At 59.9% G+C, this 13456-nt stretch overlaps 1 protein-coding gene across 4 annotated transcripts; it reads left to right on the top strand.

Moving 5' to 3' along the window:
* On the top strand, positions 1–12160 carry LOC104069019 (glycine receptor subunit alpha-4). 4 transcript variants are annotated; one of them, XM_054075628.1, is made up of 10 exons: positions 1–368; positions 3369–3502; positions 3882–3949; positions 4707–4930; positions 5069–5151; positions 5339–5479; positions 5562–5776; positions 6075–6224; positions 7125–7229; positions 9937–12160. In XM_054075628.1, the coding sequence occupies exons 1-10, from the start codon at positions 304–306 to the stop codon at positions 10222–10224; spliced, it is 1473 nt and encodes a 490-aa protein (XP_053931603.1). In that variant the 5' UTR covers positions 1–303; the 3' UTR covers positions 10225–12160. The 4 variants fall into 4 exon arrangements, with proteins under 4 accessions (XP_053931603.1, XP_053931604.1, XP_053931606.1 ...); XM_054075631.1 differs by lacking the exon at positions 1–368 and adding an exon at positions 1448–1678 and having other exon boundaries at positions 9937–12159; XM_054075630.1 differs by lacking the exon at positions 1–368 and adding an exon at positions 1448–1678 and having other exon boundaries at positions 1837–3502; positions 9937–12159.
* Positions 12161–13456: the final 1296 nt, after the last annotated feature.

The following is a 13456-nucleotide window of genomic DNA, read 5'->3' as shown; positions in this document are numbered from 1 at the left end:
CAGCCCTGCCGCATCCCTGCACCCCAGTGCATCCCCGGGATCCCCTCAGCCCCCGGCGGGTGCCCAGGACCCCCCTCCGCGGAGTCCCGGTCGGGTCCCGGAGCGGCGGCAGGAGGCGGGCTCGGTTCCCGGGCGCCCCCCGCCCCTCCCCGCCGCCGCGAGGCTCCGCCCGGGACCCGCCGCCGCCCGGCGCCCACTCGCCCGGACTATGAGGAGCGGGGGGCGGCAGCCCCGGTGCGGCGGGAGCGGGGGCGCCGCCGGCCGGGTCATGCCCGTGCACCTGGGGCTGCGGGCTGCGGCGGGATGGGCGCCTTCGCCTTCCTCCTCCTCCTCCTCGGCTGCCTCCTGCCCCGGCGCGGCCCGCTCAGGTGAGCGAGGGGGGCTGCGGGGACCGCGCACCCCTCCCCATCCTTCCCGACCCCAGCCTTGCCCCAACAGGGATCTCTCCTGCGGGACCCCAGGCATCCCCTCCCCAACCTGGAGGAGCCCCGGGACCCTGGCATCACCCCCTCTGGGAGAAGGATCTCTCCTGAGAGACCCCAGGCATTCCTTGGAGGAGCCCCGGGACCTCGGCATCACCCCCTCTGGGAGAAGGACCCCTCCTGAGAGACCCCTGGCATTCCTTGGAGGTGCCCCGGGACCCCAGCATCACCCCCTCTGGGAGAAGGATCTCTCCTGAGGGACCCCAGGCGTCCCTTGGAGGAGCCCCGGGACCCTGGCATCACCCCCTCTGGGAGAAGGATCTCTCCTGAGGGACCCCAGGCATCCCTTCAAGGAGCCCTGGGACCCCCGGCATCACCCCCTCTGGGAGTAGGATCTCTCATGCGGGATCCCAGGCATCCCCTCCCCGACCTGGAGAAGCCCCAGCACCTGCAACCCCACCCTAGATGCAGACCCCTCTCCAGGGGCTGCTCCAGCCAGAATGCTCCCAGCCCTGATCCAAACTCCCCATGGGCTCTCACAGCTCCCCTGAATCTGGCCTCACCCCCCATTCCATGAGACCCTGACCCACCAGACTTTCCCCCTGCAGCCCCAGCCACACGCAGCCGGGCTCTGCGTGTCCCCAGCAGCCCCTGCCCCAGGGCTGGGTCCCCGATGGTCCCCCTGGCCCCAGGCCAGCTGGGGACCCTTGCCACGGTGGGGTAAGGAGTGAGCCCAGCTGGGTGACGGCCCAGGCGGGTCCCTCTCCCGTGCTGCAAAGCCCCTATGATGCCCTGACACTCCCTTGGCTCGGGGGGGGGGTGTCTCAGGACAGTCCCTGACCCAGCCCTGTGTGTTCCCCAGGTCCTTTGGGGGCAGTAACAACTCTTGGCCCACTTGGGCGGAAAATCCAAAGCTCCCAGAACCTTTTTTTCCTTCTCCAGCCACCTTGAGTGCTATCTGTGACAAGGTGGGATGCAGGGCAGAGCAGAAGGGGCAGGGAGGGGTGGGGGGGCTGCATCTCCCCTGGGCCAAGCTCCCTCCCACCACTTGGCCAGTGCGGCTGGAGCAGCACAGGGAAACCACAGCATTTGTGGTGAGGGGAGGGGGGAAATTGTGTCAAAATGTTGTCGCTTTTCATGTGAAAACTGTTTGTCTCAGGGTGGCATTCTTAGGCAGACATGAGCATCTCCCAGCCCCACCATCCCCTCACTCCACGGAGGTGCTGAGCTCCAGGGCCCCGCAGTGCGTGGTCCAGGTTAGTGTCAGAGTCCCCTGGGGCAGGCAGTGCTCAAACTGGGGAGCTGCAGCCAGACCTTGAGAAGAGCCAGGACCCAGGGGCTGTGTGCCAGCACGGTCCTGCCAGCGATGCTGCTGGAGGTGGCTGCACCCAAGGTGTTTCTGCACCCTCTGCAGTTCCCAAGGTCCAAGCATCGCTGGGGCTGCGGATCCGCTGCTGCTCAGCCAGGTAGCTGAGCCTCTTCAAGGAGCTGCAACCGGACCAAGAGATCCTTCCTCCTACACGCTCCAGAGAAGAACCCTCAACCTCTTCTTCAGTGGAAGAGGACATAGCTCACAGCAATGTGGCAGGCAGAGGCCTGACTTACCTCCTTGTTATCCTGGCCTTTCACAGCCCTCCTCCCAAAGGTGCAGCTCTCTAATGCAGCTTCTGGAGGGGGAATTATTCCCAGACTTTTGCTCGTGGCCAAAACCAGTCTTGGGTACTCTCTGCTGCCCATCTCCAATTAAGGGAAAACCTGCCTGGCTGGATTATTTTGGGGTGGCCATTGTGGCTGTTGCTAGCTGGCAAGGATGCATATAAGCCCCTCCAGGATGAATCTTGCTCCCCTGAGAGGAGGGAGGATAAAAGTGCGTTGGAAGGAATAAGGAGGTAGGAACATTGACCCCAGGGGGGCTCATCTCCCAGCATCATCTTCTTCTTGTGATAATGGAGTTTTAGCTCCAAGCAGGAGCACTACCCACCTGGGCACGGACCTGGCAGAGTTATGAGGCAGCATGCAGCAGCACTAGCAGTGTGCTCAAAGCTCCCTTTGTGTCTGGAGGTCTCCGGCTACTTCCTCTCCATCACAGCCACAAGCCTGGCAATGTGGTGAGCGAATGTCTCTCACATTGTTCTTTGAAATGATCATTATAGACTGACAGAAGGAGAGAAACTGGCAGGCTGAGATGCATTCACAAAAATATCCCCTCCAAGGTCAGTTTAAATAAGTCTCCATCATCAATGGGAGAGCTGCGTGGGAGAGCTCATGTCAGCTCTGCGCCACAGCCAGTTTGCAGGTGGGCTTTGCTGCTTCTCTCCTGTCATGGCCAGTTTGCAGGTGGGCTTTGCTGCTTCTCTCCTGCCGCATTGTCTTGGCCCCCAGCAAGGTGTCACAACCCCTCCTTGCTCACACCAGGCCAGTCCGTGGCTCAGGGTGTGGGTATGTGTGTGCGTTGTGTCCCCCAGTCCCCCCAAGCCATGAGTCTGTGCTGGGCAGGGTACTGATATTTACTCAGCAACTCCAGCTGGGACTGGTGATTGAATCCAGGAGGGAACCTCCCTGTTTTCCTCCTCCAGCACCAGCACAAAGCCCGGCTGCCATCCGTGAGCCACTACTTCCTGCGCCCCATCCCCACTGCAGCCCTGGAGCTGTGAGGCACCCAGCCCCAAATGCCACATCAGGTGACACGGCAGGCAGGGACTTTGCTGGCAGGGGGACAGGCAAAACATGGGCACTCAAGCTGGCAGGTGAGGGGAGGAACCTGCCAGGATCACAGCAGAAGGAGGAAAGGGTCCCATGGCCAGCATGCTGACTCCGTACTGGAGTGGATGTGGCACGGGCACAGCTGCTTCCCCTGGCAGCTGGCAATCCCCATGGGGTGCCGAAATGTGCCTGCAGACCCCTGGTGCCAGCAGGCAGCTAACCTGCCTCCTCTCTGCCCTGCAGGCTGGTCTCAGGGCGAGAGGAGATTAAAGCTGCTTCGCGAAGCTCGCCCCAGCCCATGTCACCCTCTGATTTCCTGGACAAACTTATGGGACGAACGTCAGGGTATGACGCTCGGATTCGACCCAACTTCAAAGGTAAGGGGAGGTCATGAGGCTCCCAAACCTGGCAGTAACCCACACTTACGGATGTCAAGAAACAGGGAATGAACAGGTATGGGCCAGGGGGCCAGACCTCAACCCCCATCCCTCCATCCTTACACCTTGCGCAGAGTCCTGGCTGCCCCTGCAATCACAGCCACCCTGTCAATGCCTGCTTTACGCAGGCAGCTGCAGTGCTTGCAGAGTGTGCTGGGGCTCACCTCAGCACAGTGCAAGGGTGGCCCCAGTGGGCAGGGGGATGCTCGTGTGCGTTCATCCATGCAGTGTGTGCAAGAGACGGCATCCCCATGTGAACCTGTGTGGTGCGTGTGTTTTCCCGGCCAGCAGTGCGAGGAAGCTTCACGCTGTTTTCCAGGTCCGCCTGTCAACGTGACATGCAACATCTTCATCAACAGCTTCGGCTCCATCACTGAGACCACCATGGTGAGGGTTTCACCAGTGCTATGGGCTCCTCTTCCAGCATCTCCGAGCTGGCAGTGGCTCTGCCAGGGAACATGTGTGTCCCAGTGCCTGAGCCTGTGCTTACAGGCGTCCTGTGAGTCCTTCTCTGGAGCCAGCCCTTGCTCTGTGGTAGGGACATGCAGAGCCATAGCAAATGGCTGTGGGTTTTCTGGGGTGAGCTAACCAGAGCCTGGCTGAGTGGGCCACATTCCCCATGCCTGAGCTGGGAGAAACACTCTGAAGGGTTGGAGCGAGGCAGCCGATGGTAGCTCCCTGCTGTTTGCAGGCTTGGCGGGAGCTGTACAATGTGAGTGAGCTCACAGTACAATGTGAGGGGCATGGGGAGCCCCTCTAAGGAAGCCCCAGAGCTAAAAATTACCTATTTGTGCTGCTGCAAAGCCTTAATACCATCATCCATCATGTCAGTCCCCCAGAGGGCCACAGAGCCCTGCGAGGAATGCTGCAGGCAGCAGCTACTGGTCCTTCTCTCGGCTGCTGTGGCTTTGGCTTTTTCAATTTCCCCTGGTGCCGACAGCGTGGGAAGGCTCCTGAGCTGCCCCTGCACCATGTGTGGTTACTGTCAGGCAGACAGCACCAGCAGGGCTGAGCCTCGACTGAGAGACTCCCTTCCTCCTCCTCCTCCTCCTTCATCTTTTCTTTCTTCTCCATCTCTTTCTCCTCCTCCTTCTCTTTGAGCACCATAGGGTGCTCCCAGCTGATGCAATGCTCTCTGCCCCAGGACTACCGGGTGAACGTCTTCCTGCGGCAGCAGTGGAACGATCCCCGCCTGGCTTACCGCGAGTACCCTGATGACTCCCTCGACCTTGATCCCTCCATGCTTGACTCCATCTGGAAGCCAGATTTGTTCTTTGCCAATGAGAAAGGGGCCAATTTCCATGAGGTCACCACTGACAACAAGCTGCTGCGCATCTTCAAGAACGGCAATGTGCTGTACAGCATTAGGTAGAATCCTTCTCCTCTGGGGCAGTGTCCAAGTGGGGAGACGAAGCTTTCCTCTTGCCTCCTGTGAGACAGCTTTCCCCCCTGTCCCTGGCTGACCCCAGCCCCCAGTGACCTCCTCTTTTTCTCTGCCTTCTTTAGGCTGACACTGATCCTGTCCTGCCCTATGGACCTCAAGAACTTCCCCATGGACATCCAAACATGCACCATGCAGCTGGAGAGCTGTGAGTACCTAGGGGGTTTCAAGCTGTGCTTAGTTGCTCCCACCCCATCCCATCCCCATCATCTTATCCCAAAGGCTGGTGTCTCCCTGCTTCTGAGGGAGGTGAGAAGGAAGGAGCAGTTATTCAGAGTGAGGATGAATGGGGTGCATGTGCGCCCCCATCCTATGTCCCCCTCCATCCCCTCCAGTTGGCTACACCATGAATGACCTCATCTTTGAGTGGCTGGAGGAGCAGGAGGCCGTACAAGTAGCAGAGGGCTTGACACTCCCGCAGTTCATCCTCAGGGATGAGAAGGACCTAGGCTATTGCACGAAGTACTACAACACAGGTGAGCACCCCAGAGACCGGCTGCCTCCCCCTGCCATGGCCTTGAGGTCCCTTTTGCCCACTGGGGCTCTCTTTCCCCACAGGCAAGTTCACCTGCATCGAGGTGAAGTTCCACTTGGAGAGGCAGATGGGTTACTACCTGATCCAGATGTACATACCCAGCTTGCTCATTGTCATCCTCTCCTGGGTCTCCTTCTGGATCAACATGGATGCGGCACCAGCCCGAGTGGGCTTGGGCATCACCACTGTGCTCACTATGACCACGCAGAGCGCCGGCTCCCGTGCCTCCCTGCCCAAGGTCAGTGCTGGCTCTGTGCTGGGCTCCCACACTGCAGCCTGGCTGGAGCATCTAGGGTGCCGTCTGCCACCCCCAGTGCCCCAGGGGCAGCCTTTCCTTGGGAATGGCTGGCTCCTTAGCCTTGTGAGCCGGGGTATGATGTATGCTGATGAGGAACAAGGTGCTGCTTGGCTGGGTGAGATCTGGCCCATTTGTTCTGAGACAGCTCCTGTGTCTCTCGGCAGCAGGGTGAAGCTGGTGGAGGGGGACAAGCGAGATGCAAGGCAGTGGATTCCTCAGCCCTTTCTTGTCCTTGCAGGTCTCCTATGTGAAGGCCATCGACATCTGGATGGCTGTGTGCCTGCTCTTCGTATTTGCCGCCTTGTTGGAATACGCAGCTGTCAACTTTGTCTCCCGCCAGCACAAGGAGTTCATGCGCCTGTACCGGCGCCAACGGCGGCAGAGGATGGTGAGTCCCTCCCGCCACCACTATCATGGCATCTCCCATCCTCAGCCACTGAGGGGACAACCCGGGGCTGCAGGGCCAGTTTCTCAGCAGCTGCTGGAGCAGGGCTCATGCTGGGCGGTGTCCCACCACCTGGGGCTCATGGCTGGCCCCTCCAGCATATCAGGGATCGATGGGCATTACAGCCCTTCTGCTGCCTGAGCAGCACCGTGCTCAGCACCCATGGGTGCCCCAGGCTCTGCTAGCACAAGCACACCCAGGGTGCCATCCTCCTCCTGCTGGGACATCCTTGGGCTCTGCATCCTCTAAAAGAGCAGACAAATAAACAGAGAGGGTGGGGGAAATGGCTTTTCCCCTCACCTGAAGCCCCAAACACAGGCTCCTCACTGTGCCGCAGTGGTGACAGGCGCTCACTGACCCATCAGGGTGGTGAAACCCCAAGGGGACCTGGTGGCACCCTGCAGGCAGGGTCTGGGCTGCAGACAGAAGTGCAGCAGGGCCCGGAGAGGCAGGGTCCCACACTCGTGGGACAGCGTTCTCCTCCATTAGCCCATCAGTGCATCAGGCATCAGGCCTGCAAGATGCTCAGGGAAGGCACATGGCTGCCTCACTCTCATTTTCTTGCCATAAGCACGCTGCGAGGCACCAGACCTCCATGGAAAACATGAGTACATGTACACACCATGCAGGCTTACAGTGCCTTGGGCAGCCAGATCCTTCAGTACATGCTGAAGACAGATCTGGTGTCCGGGCACTGTTGGAGGGGCTTCACCCCCATGCGCAGCCCCTGTGCCCCACCATCCCCATCCCAGCACCCAGAGCCGCTGTCCCCAGGGCCAGGGCAGAGCCATCGGTCACCTGCTGTCCTGTTTCTGTTTGGTGCGCACTGTCGGATGCCAAAAGGGCCTGAGCAGCGGGACGGCCAGCCTGGAGTCCCTGCAGCAGCTGAGCGTCCAGTACGGCAGCGAGCACACCTACGCTACGCTCTCGCAGCTCTCCAGCTCCCGGGTAAAGCACGACCCTCCGGCAGCCCCCCGCGCAGCGCAGCGCACCCCAGCAGCCTCACTCCCCCTCCCCAAAACAACCCCCCAGGAGCTGGCCCCGGGGGCCAGCAAGGGCCTGTGGAAGCAGCAGAACAGTGATTTGCACAGAGCACGTACCCATAAGATGTAGTTGCTGGTCTCATGGCTGAAAAGAGATTTGAGAGAGGGATAGGAATGGAGCAGATTTCCCTGGAGACACCCTTGCCCCGTGCCTCAGTTTCCCCTTCCATCAAGCAGAACCAGCGCAGCCCCTTTTTCCGAAGGATAAGCGATGCCTGGACAGACCACTGGCCCCTCCTGGGCTGCCCAGCTCCCCAGGCTGTGCCCGCATCTCTGGCAGGCTGAGGGCTCTGCCTGCCCAGTTTTCCTGACACAGGCAGGTTTGAGGCACTCACGGCTGCCTGCAGTAACTCCAGTTGCTCGTGGCTCACTGGCACTTTGTATCTCCAAGCAAAGGGAGGAGTGGTGGGGCAGGGCAGGCTCCCAGGCTGGCAGGAAGATGCTGGAGGACAATCACAGCTCCAGGAAGGAGATCAGGCCTGGTGCATCCTTGCCTCCCAACCCAGCCAGGCTTGCCCCGAGCCTCCACTCTGCCATAATCTGCCCTTGGATGCCAGGAGAGGCTTCCCAACTCCTTGCAGCAGGCTCCCTTGCTCTCTGCCTTTCACAGCCCCTGAGCACCAGCCCCTGGAGACGAGGGCACAACATCCACCCAGCCAGGGCAGAGAGGAGGAGGCTCTGCTGAACCCAGGAACCATCTGATAGCTTAAACCAGACCAAGGTGCGGCCACCCTGAGATGGAGGCTGCAGAGCCACCCCAGGGTGCTGCTGGCAAGGCACTGGTCAGAGTGGAGCCCCACTGCCTGCAGTTCCTGCGCCAGAACTGCCTGATGCAACACAGTCCAGGTGCCACAGCATGATGGCAAACCCTCTCACAGACTCCACAAAGCTGTGCCCAAGGAGCTCCCTGCATCCAGTCTTGGTCCCCAGTAAGTGCCCTGCAGCTGCCCCAGTGCAGAGGGACCCAGCTGGGAGGACCTGGACTCCCAGTCTGCCATCCTCTCCCTCAAATGCCCTGGCTGGGATTGCTAGCTCCCTGGGCTGAGGAAACAGCTCCTGCCTCGCAGGGTACCAGGGCACCCCACCTTCCCCTGCACCGTGTCCCCCAGGGTGGCCACAAGCGCTCAGCCCAGGCCAGGGGATAAAACTCCACTGCAAACTAGAACTAATCTCAGCAATTTGAGCCACTGCTGCTCTTTCCACTGAGAAATCTTGCTTAGCTGGCGAATTGCTGAGTTAAATAAAGATGCTGGGACACAAGCTCTCTGCATGAGAGCCCCCTTGCCGGCTGAACGCCTGTGCAGGCTGACCTCAGCGAGGAGGCTGCTCTCTGCAGTTTGGAGAGCAACACGGGTTAGCGATGGCATTTGGAGTCTGGCATCTGGGCTTCATGTCGGCATGGCATGAGGCAAGGGGCTGGCCTGCAGCATGCCCTGGGGAAGAGACCCACCACAGCCAGATACAGCACCAGCAGGGCAGAGAGGGGATGAGTCATGGAGACCAAATTAGTGGACCTGGGGCTCGGTTAGAAGCCAAACGTGCAACCTGGGCTTGCAAATGCTGGTCCTTCAACAAATCTTTGCACACACAACCCCCCACCAAGGATAAAAGAGCAGGATGAGGCAAGTCACTAATGATGTGCAGCTGTCAGTAGAGAGGAGTGCAGGCACCACTGGCTCGCACTCAAGGGGCCACAGGGCAAGCACAGCTGTGTCATCAGTGATGGCAGTGGGCTGTGACTGGAGAGCGAGGTTAGGCACCTCTCACAGCACTTCTGTAGGCTTGATCGTGGGTATGCAGCCCTCTGCCAGAATGGGGAGAAATGGGATGAGCAAGGGCAGAAAGACCAGCAAGGAGTCCAGCTCTCTCAGCCTCCCTCCTCTGCTGCACTGGGCAGCCCCTGCTAAGTAGCCATGGGGAAAAAGGAGGGTCAGGGCCCTGGAGGGATGGAGAGGCCCTGCAAGCCCTCATGGTAGCCGGGCTCCTGCATTCCCATCTGAGTCTGCCCCAGCAAGCTGCCTGTCCCCTCCTTTCACCAGCACAGCATGCTTCCACCCTGCAACAAACACAGCTGCTACATAAGTGCCTGAACCTCCAAGATCCCTGCACCTCAATGCACCCTGAACCCCTGTGTGTTCTGCACCCCATTGCACTGTGAACCCGTATCTCAGCATCGCCATGCAACATTCATCGCCTGCATCCCCATGTGCCCATCTCCCCCCTGCCCAGTTCACCCCTATGCCCCCGGCTGCCGGAGAGCCGGGCTTCCCAAGCCCCTAAGCCGGAGTTGGGAGGAGGCTGGGGGTGGTCAGTGTTGGGCTGCCAGGGTCAGGGTTGCTCTTGGATGAACCCTTAAAAAGTGCAGGGTGACGAGGCAGTCGGTGAGTGCTCCTCCTGCACCCCTCTGCCTTCCCCTGCCCACAGCCCACCATCCCTGGGCTTTTGCCTGCACACTGTGGCCTCTCTGAAAGAGCACCTTACCTCGTGCCAGCACTTACATGATTGTATTGCCTGGCGGGGTGCTGTACAGGACACGCAGCCTCAAATGCCTGCTCACCGTGCAGTGTCAGCACCCACAGGGTGCCCCAGCTGACAGCCTTTCCCTTCTCCAGGAGGAAGAGCTCGTCCGCGAGAGCCGCTTCTACTTGCGAGGCTATGGGCTGGGGCACTGCCTGCAGCCGAAGGACGGGGCTGGAGAGGGTCCTGGCATCTACAGCCCCCCAGCAGCTGGAATGCTGCTGCAGGAAGAGGAGAGCCTCCGCAGGCGCTACATTGACCGGGCCAAGCGCATCGACACCATCTCCAGAGCTGTCTTCCCCTTCACCTTCCTAGTCTTCAATATCTTCTACTGGGTGGTCTACAAAGTGCTGCGCTCAGAGGACATCCATTCAGTGCCCTGAGGCCTGGAAAAGCATGACTGCTTCTTGGTCTGACCCTGCCTTGCGCCCGAGTACCACAAGCTCAGCCAGAACCATGTTTTCCTCTGCCCTCGGCCAGCAGCACAGCCAGGCTGGGCCTCAGACCCTGGATGTCTGTCAGCCCCCGTGTCCCTTCAGATGCCAGGGCACTGAGCAGGGGCATCAGCAGTGCCAGGTCCTCATGGTCATCTGGAGAGAGGGACCCCTCCTGCCTCCTGCATAGTGTCACCCCCAAGTACCCAGGGATGCTGTGCTGCTGGGGGACCTCCAGGTACCTGGGGATGCTGTGCAGCCATGGCCCAGGGGAGCCCCTGGCGCTTTGGGATGCTTCACAGCAGATGCCCAGGGAACACCACCAAACATGCTCCACCTCTCCGCACCTTCCATGTCAGCCTGCTGCTCTCCAGGCTGCATCGCTGAGCCATGGGCCACAAGCAGCCAGGTGAGAGGTTGAAGTCATATCTCCTCCCCTGGCCAGGAGCTCAGTTGCAGGAAACAGCAGGTAGCATCCCTGCCTGCGCCTGAATCTTGTGGGGTGCTGGCTATGGGCCCCCAGTCCTCAGCCCAGCAACGGGCAGGGCCCCTCTGGCCCCCTGCCAGCTCCAACATGCAGCAAAACAGCGGTTCAGCGATGCTTCCCTCTCTGCAGAGCCCAGAGCTGTCCATGATGCCCACAGCTTCAGGTAGGACTGTGGCAGGGACACTGGGAAAGAAGTTCCATTTCCTCCAAGAAAAACCCAGCTTTGGAGTCCCCCTGACAATTAAGGACACAGACGACCATTGTAGCTGCAGATGGAAGCTGGCTGGCACTGGGGAGTGAACACTGCACTACCTGCAGGGCAGGGCCCACAGCCTGTCTGCCAAGGGAGAGTTTTCAGGATAAAAGCAGTGAGGACAGCTTGGCCAATCCCTTTGGAGGAGTGGAGTGACCAGTGGCATCCCCAGACTGCTGCATTCCCATAGCACCACAGTGCCAGCGGAGGTGAAAATCATCCTGTGCCCCAGCTTTCTCCCCATCCTGGCACCCAGGCACAGTGTCCCCTGGGCAGGTTCACCCCTGCTGCTCCTCCATCAGAGAGGACAGCATCCAAAACCTCGAGAGGACAAGCTCAGCAAGGCTTCCAGCCCTCCAGACCTGGATATCCTCCATGCTTATCAGGAAATAAAAGCAGTAGGTGACATTTATTTAAGTCCTGCAGAGAGAAATGTGTTGATGCTATCCTTTCCCCGTGCTCACAGGTCAGCCCAGGGGGCTCACAGCCCAGTGAAGTCCGTCCCCCTGTGGCCTTGGGTGCAGGAGAGGGCCTGTGGTCTTCCATGCAGAGGAGGATGGAAATGGGATTCACTGCTTTCCTTGGAGGCTGTGGTGCCTCCATGGCACAACAATGGCCCTGGTGACCCGTGGGTCATGGTGAAAGAGACCCTGCAGGGAAGGGAGACGTGGGCGGGAGGCCATGACCGACTGTTGAAGCCAGACCCGGGCAGAAACCCCCTGACCCTGCTCCTCGGGCAGCCATCACCCTCTCCCTCGCATAACTCACCAGAATCAAAACCCTGCACCCCTGCCCCCTGGCCCAGTCCCCTGAACCCTGCAGAGTGCTCAGCCACATGCACCCATTTCACAGACAGGGCAAGTGGAGGAGAACCAATGCCAGGCTATGGCTGGGACCACCATGACGGACCAAGCCAGCTCCATCCCACTGCTGCCTCTGTGCTTGCCTTCCACGCTGCAGGGGGCCCCACGGGGCCACTGTGTGCCCAGCTGTGGCATTCAAGACAGCAGAGGAAGGGGTGCACCCAGTCCCCCAAGGCAGAGCCAAACAGCGAGATGCCAATGCCTGGGTAGCACCTGCACTGGACAACCCAGCCACCCTCTAGCAGCGGAGGGTTTTAAAGAGGTATCAATCTTCCTATGCAAATAAAGCCTTTCTGGGATTTTCAGTGGTGTGCGGAGGTCTGTCTCTGCTGAGGACCCTGCTGCCAGCTCCAGCTCCTGGCAGCCCCCCCTCCGTGTGTGGGAGGGACATTGGGATGAGGGCACAACAGCCCTGTGGGGACAGAAGCCCTGACCTGCAATTATGCCCAGATATCATTACCTCCACAGGTGATTTTTTGTGACATAACTGGTGGTGACTATCACGTTTTATCTCCTGCATGGAAGATGCCAGCAGGGCTGACCAGGAGCCTCCCATGAGCTCCCAGCCCTAAACTTCATCACTCTCCTTGCCTACCCAGCTCTGTGGGGTGCTCCCTGTGGTCACCCCAACTCCCTTCCACCCCATCCAGGCTTGGCCAGTGGACAGGACCTAAGATGGGGCAGACATGGGGCTGAGGTGGGGCTCCAGCTCCATGGTGGAGCTCAGACACCCGAACATGGGCGAGTATCCTGACCAGCGAGTCTCCCTGCGCGGCCCCTTTACACCGGCTGGCTGGGCAAGCGCCAGCTTTACAGAGCTGCCAGCTGTCCCTGGGGGGCTTACGCCAGCCCTGCAGTGCCATGCGGGGCCAGCGCCTTTGTCCCCAGCTGGCGCAGAGGCAGGCAGAGCCCGCAGCTGAGGGCCGAGCGCCCAAGCAAACATCAATCTCCCTCTGTCCTCCTGGCCAAGTTTCACAGACTGGCTCTGTTGGTACCTTGCAGCCCCATCACCCACCCAGCCCCATCGGCATCTTCTGTGGCAGGGAGGAGAGAAAACGAGGTGCACCCTTGCCATTTTGGTGCTTGGGTTGTTCTTTTAACAGGACAAACCAGCCCCTCCTGAGGTCTTGCTCCTGCTCCCACCCCAAACCTAGCAAGGAGGTGGCCAAGGGGAGAGCCAGGAGCTGTTTCACACCAGTGTGGCGCAACCAGTTTCTTCACTGTCTGCTCTCCTTTCTCTCCCTTGCTGAACATCACATCTGGGCAATTGGCTTCTGTTTGGAGACAAATGCTCAGTCATCCCTAAGCTACCTGGCTCCGGGAACAGACACATCCTGGAAAAATGAAAATGGTAAAAGCCCAACACATCCTTCCTAAGCTAAAACCCCTGGCACCCATGCACTGTTGTAGCAAGGTAAGGGGGCCTCACTGCCAGCACTGCACTAGGAAAGGCATGAGATGAGCACTGCTCCACAGACCCTTGCTGTTCAGGTGTCCCTTGGAGCAGTTTCAGGGGCAGGAGCAACACTTGGCCCCCGTCCTTGGTCCTCCCAGCAGCCTGGTTTGGACTGGGAGCTG

The sequence above is a fragment of the Cuculus canorus genome, chromosome 10, assembly GCF_017976375.1.
Source record: "Cuculus canorus isolate bCucCan1 chromosome 10, bCucCan1.pri, whole genome shotgun sequence".
Lineage (NCBI taxonomy): Eukaryota > Metazoa > Chordata > Aves > Cuculiformes > Cuculidae > Cuculus > Cuculus canorus.
Note: the sequence above shows the minus strand (reverse complement) of the source record. Positions and strands in the feature narration are given on the sequence as shown.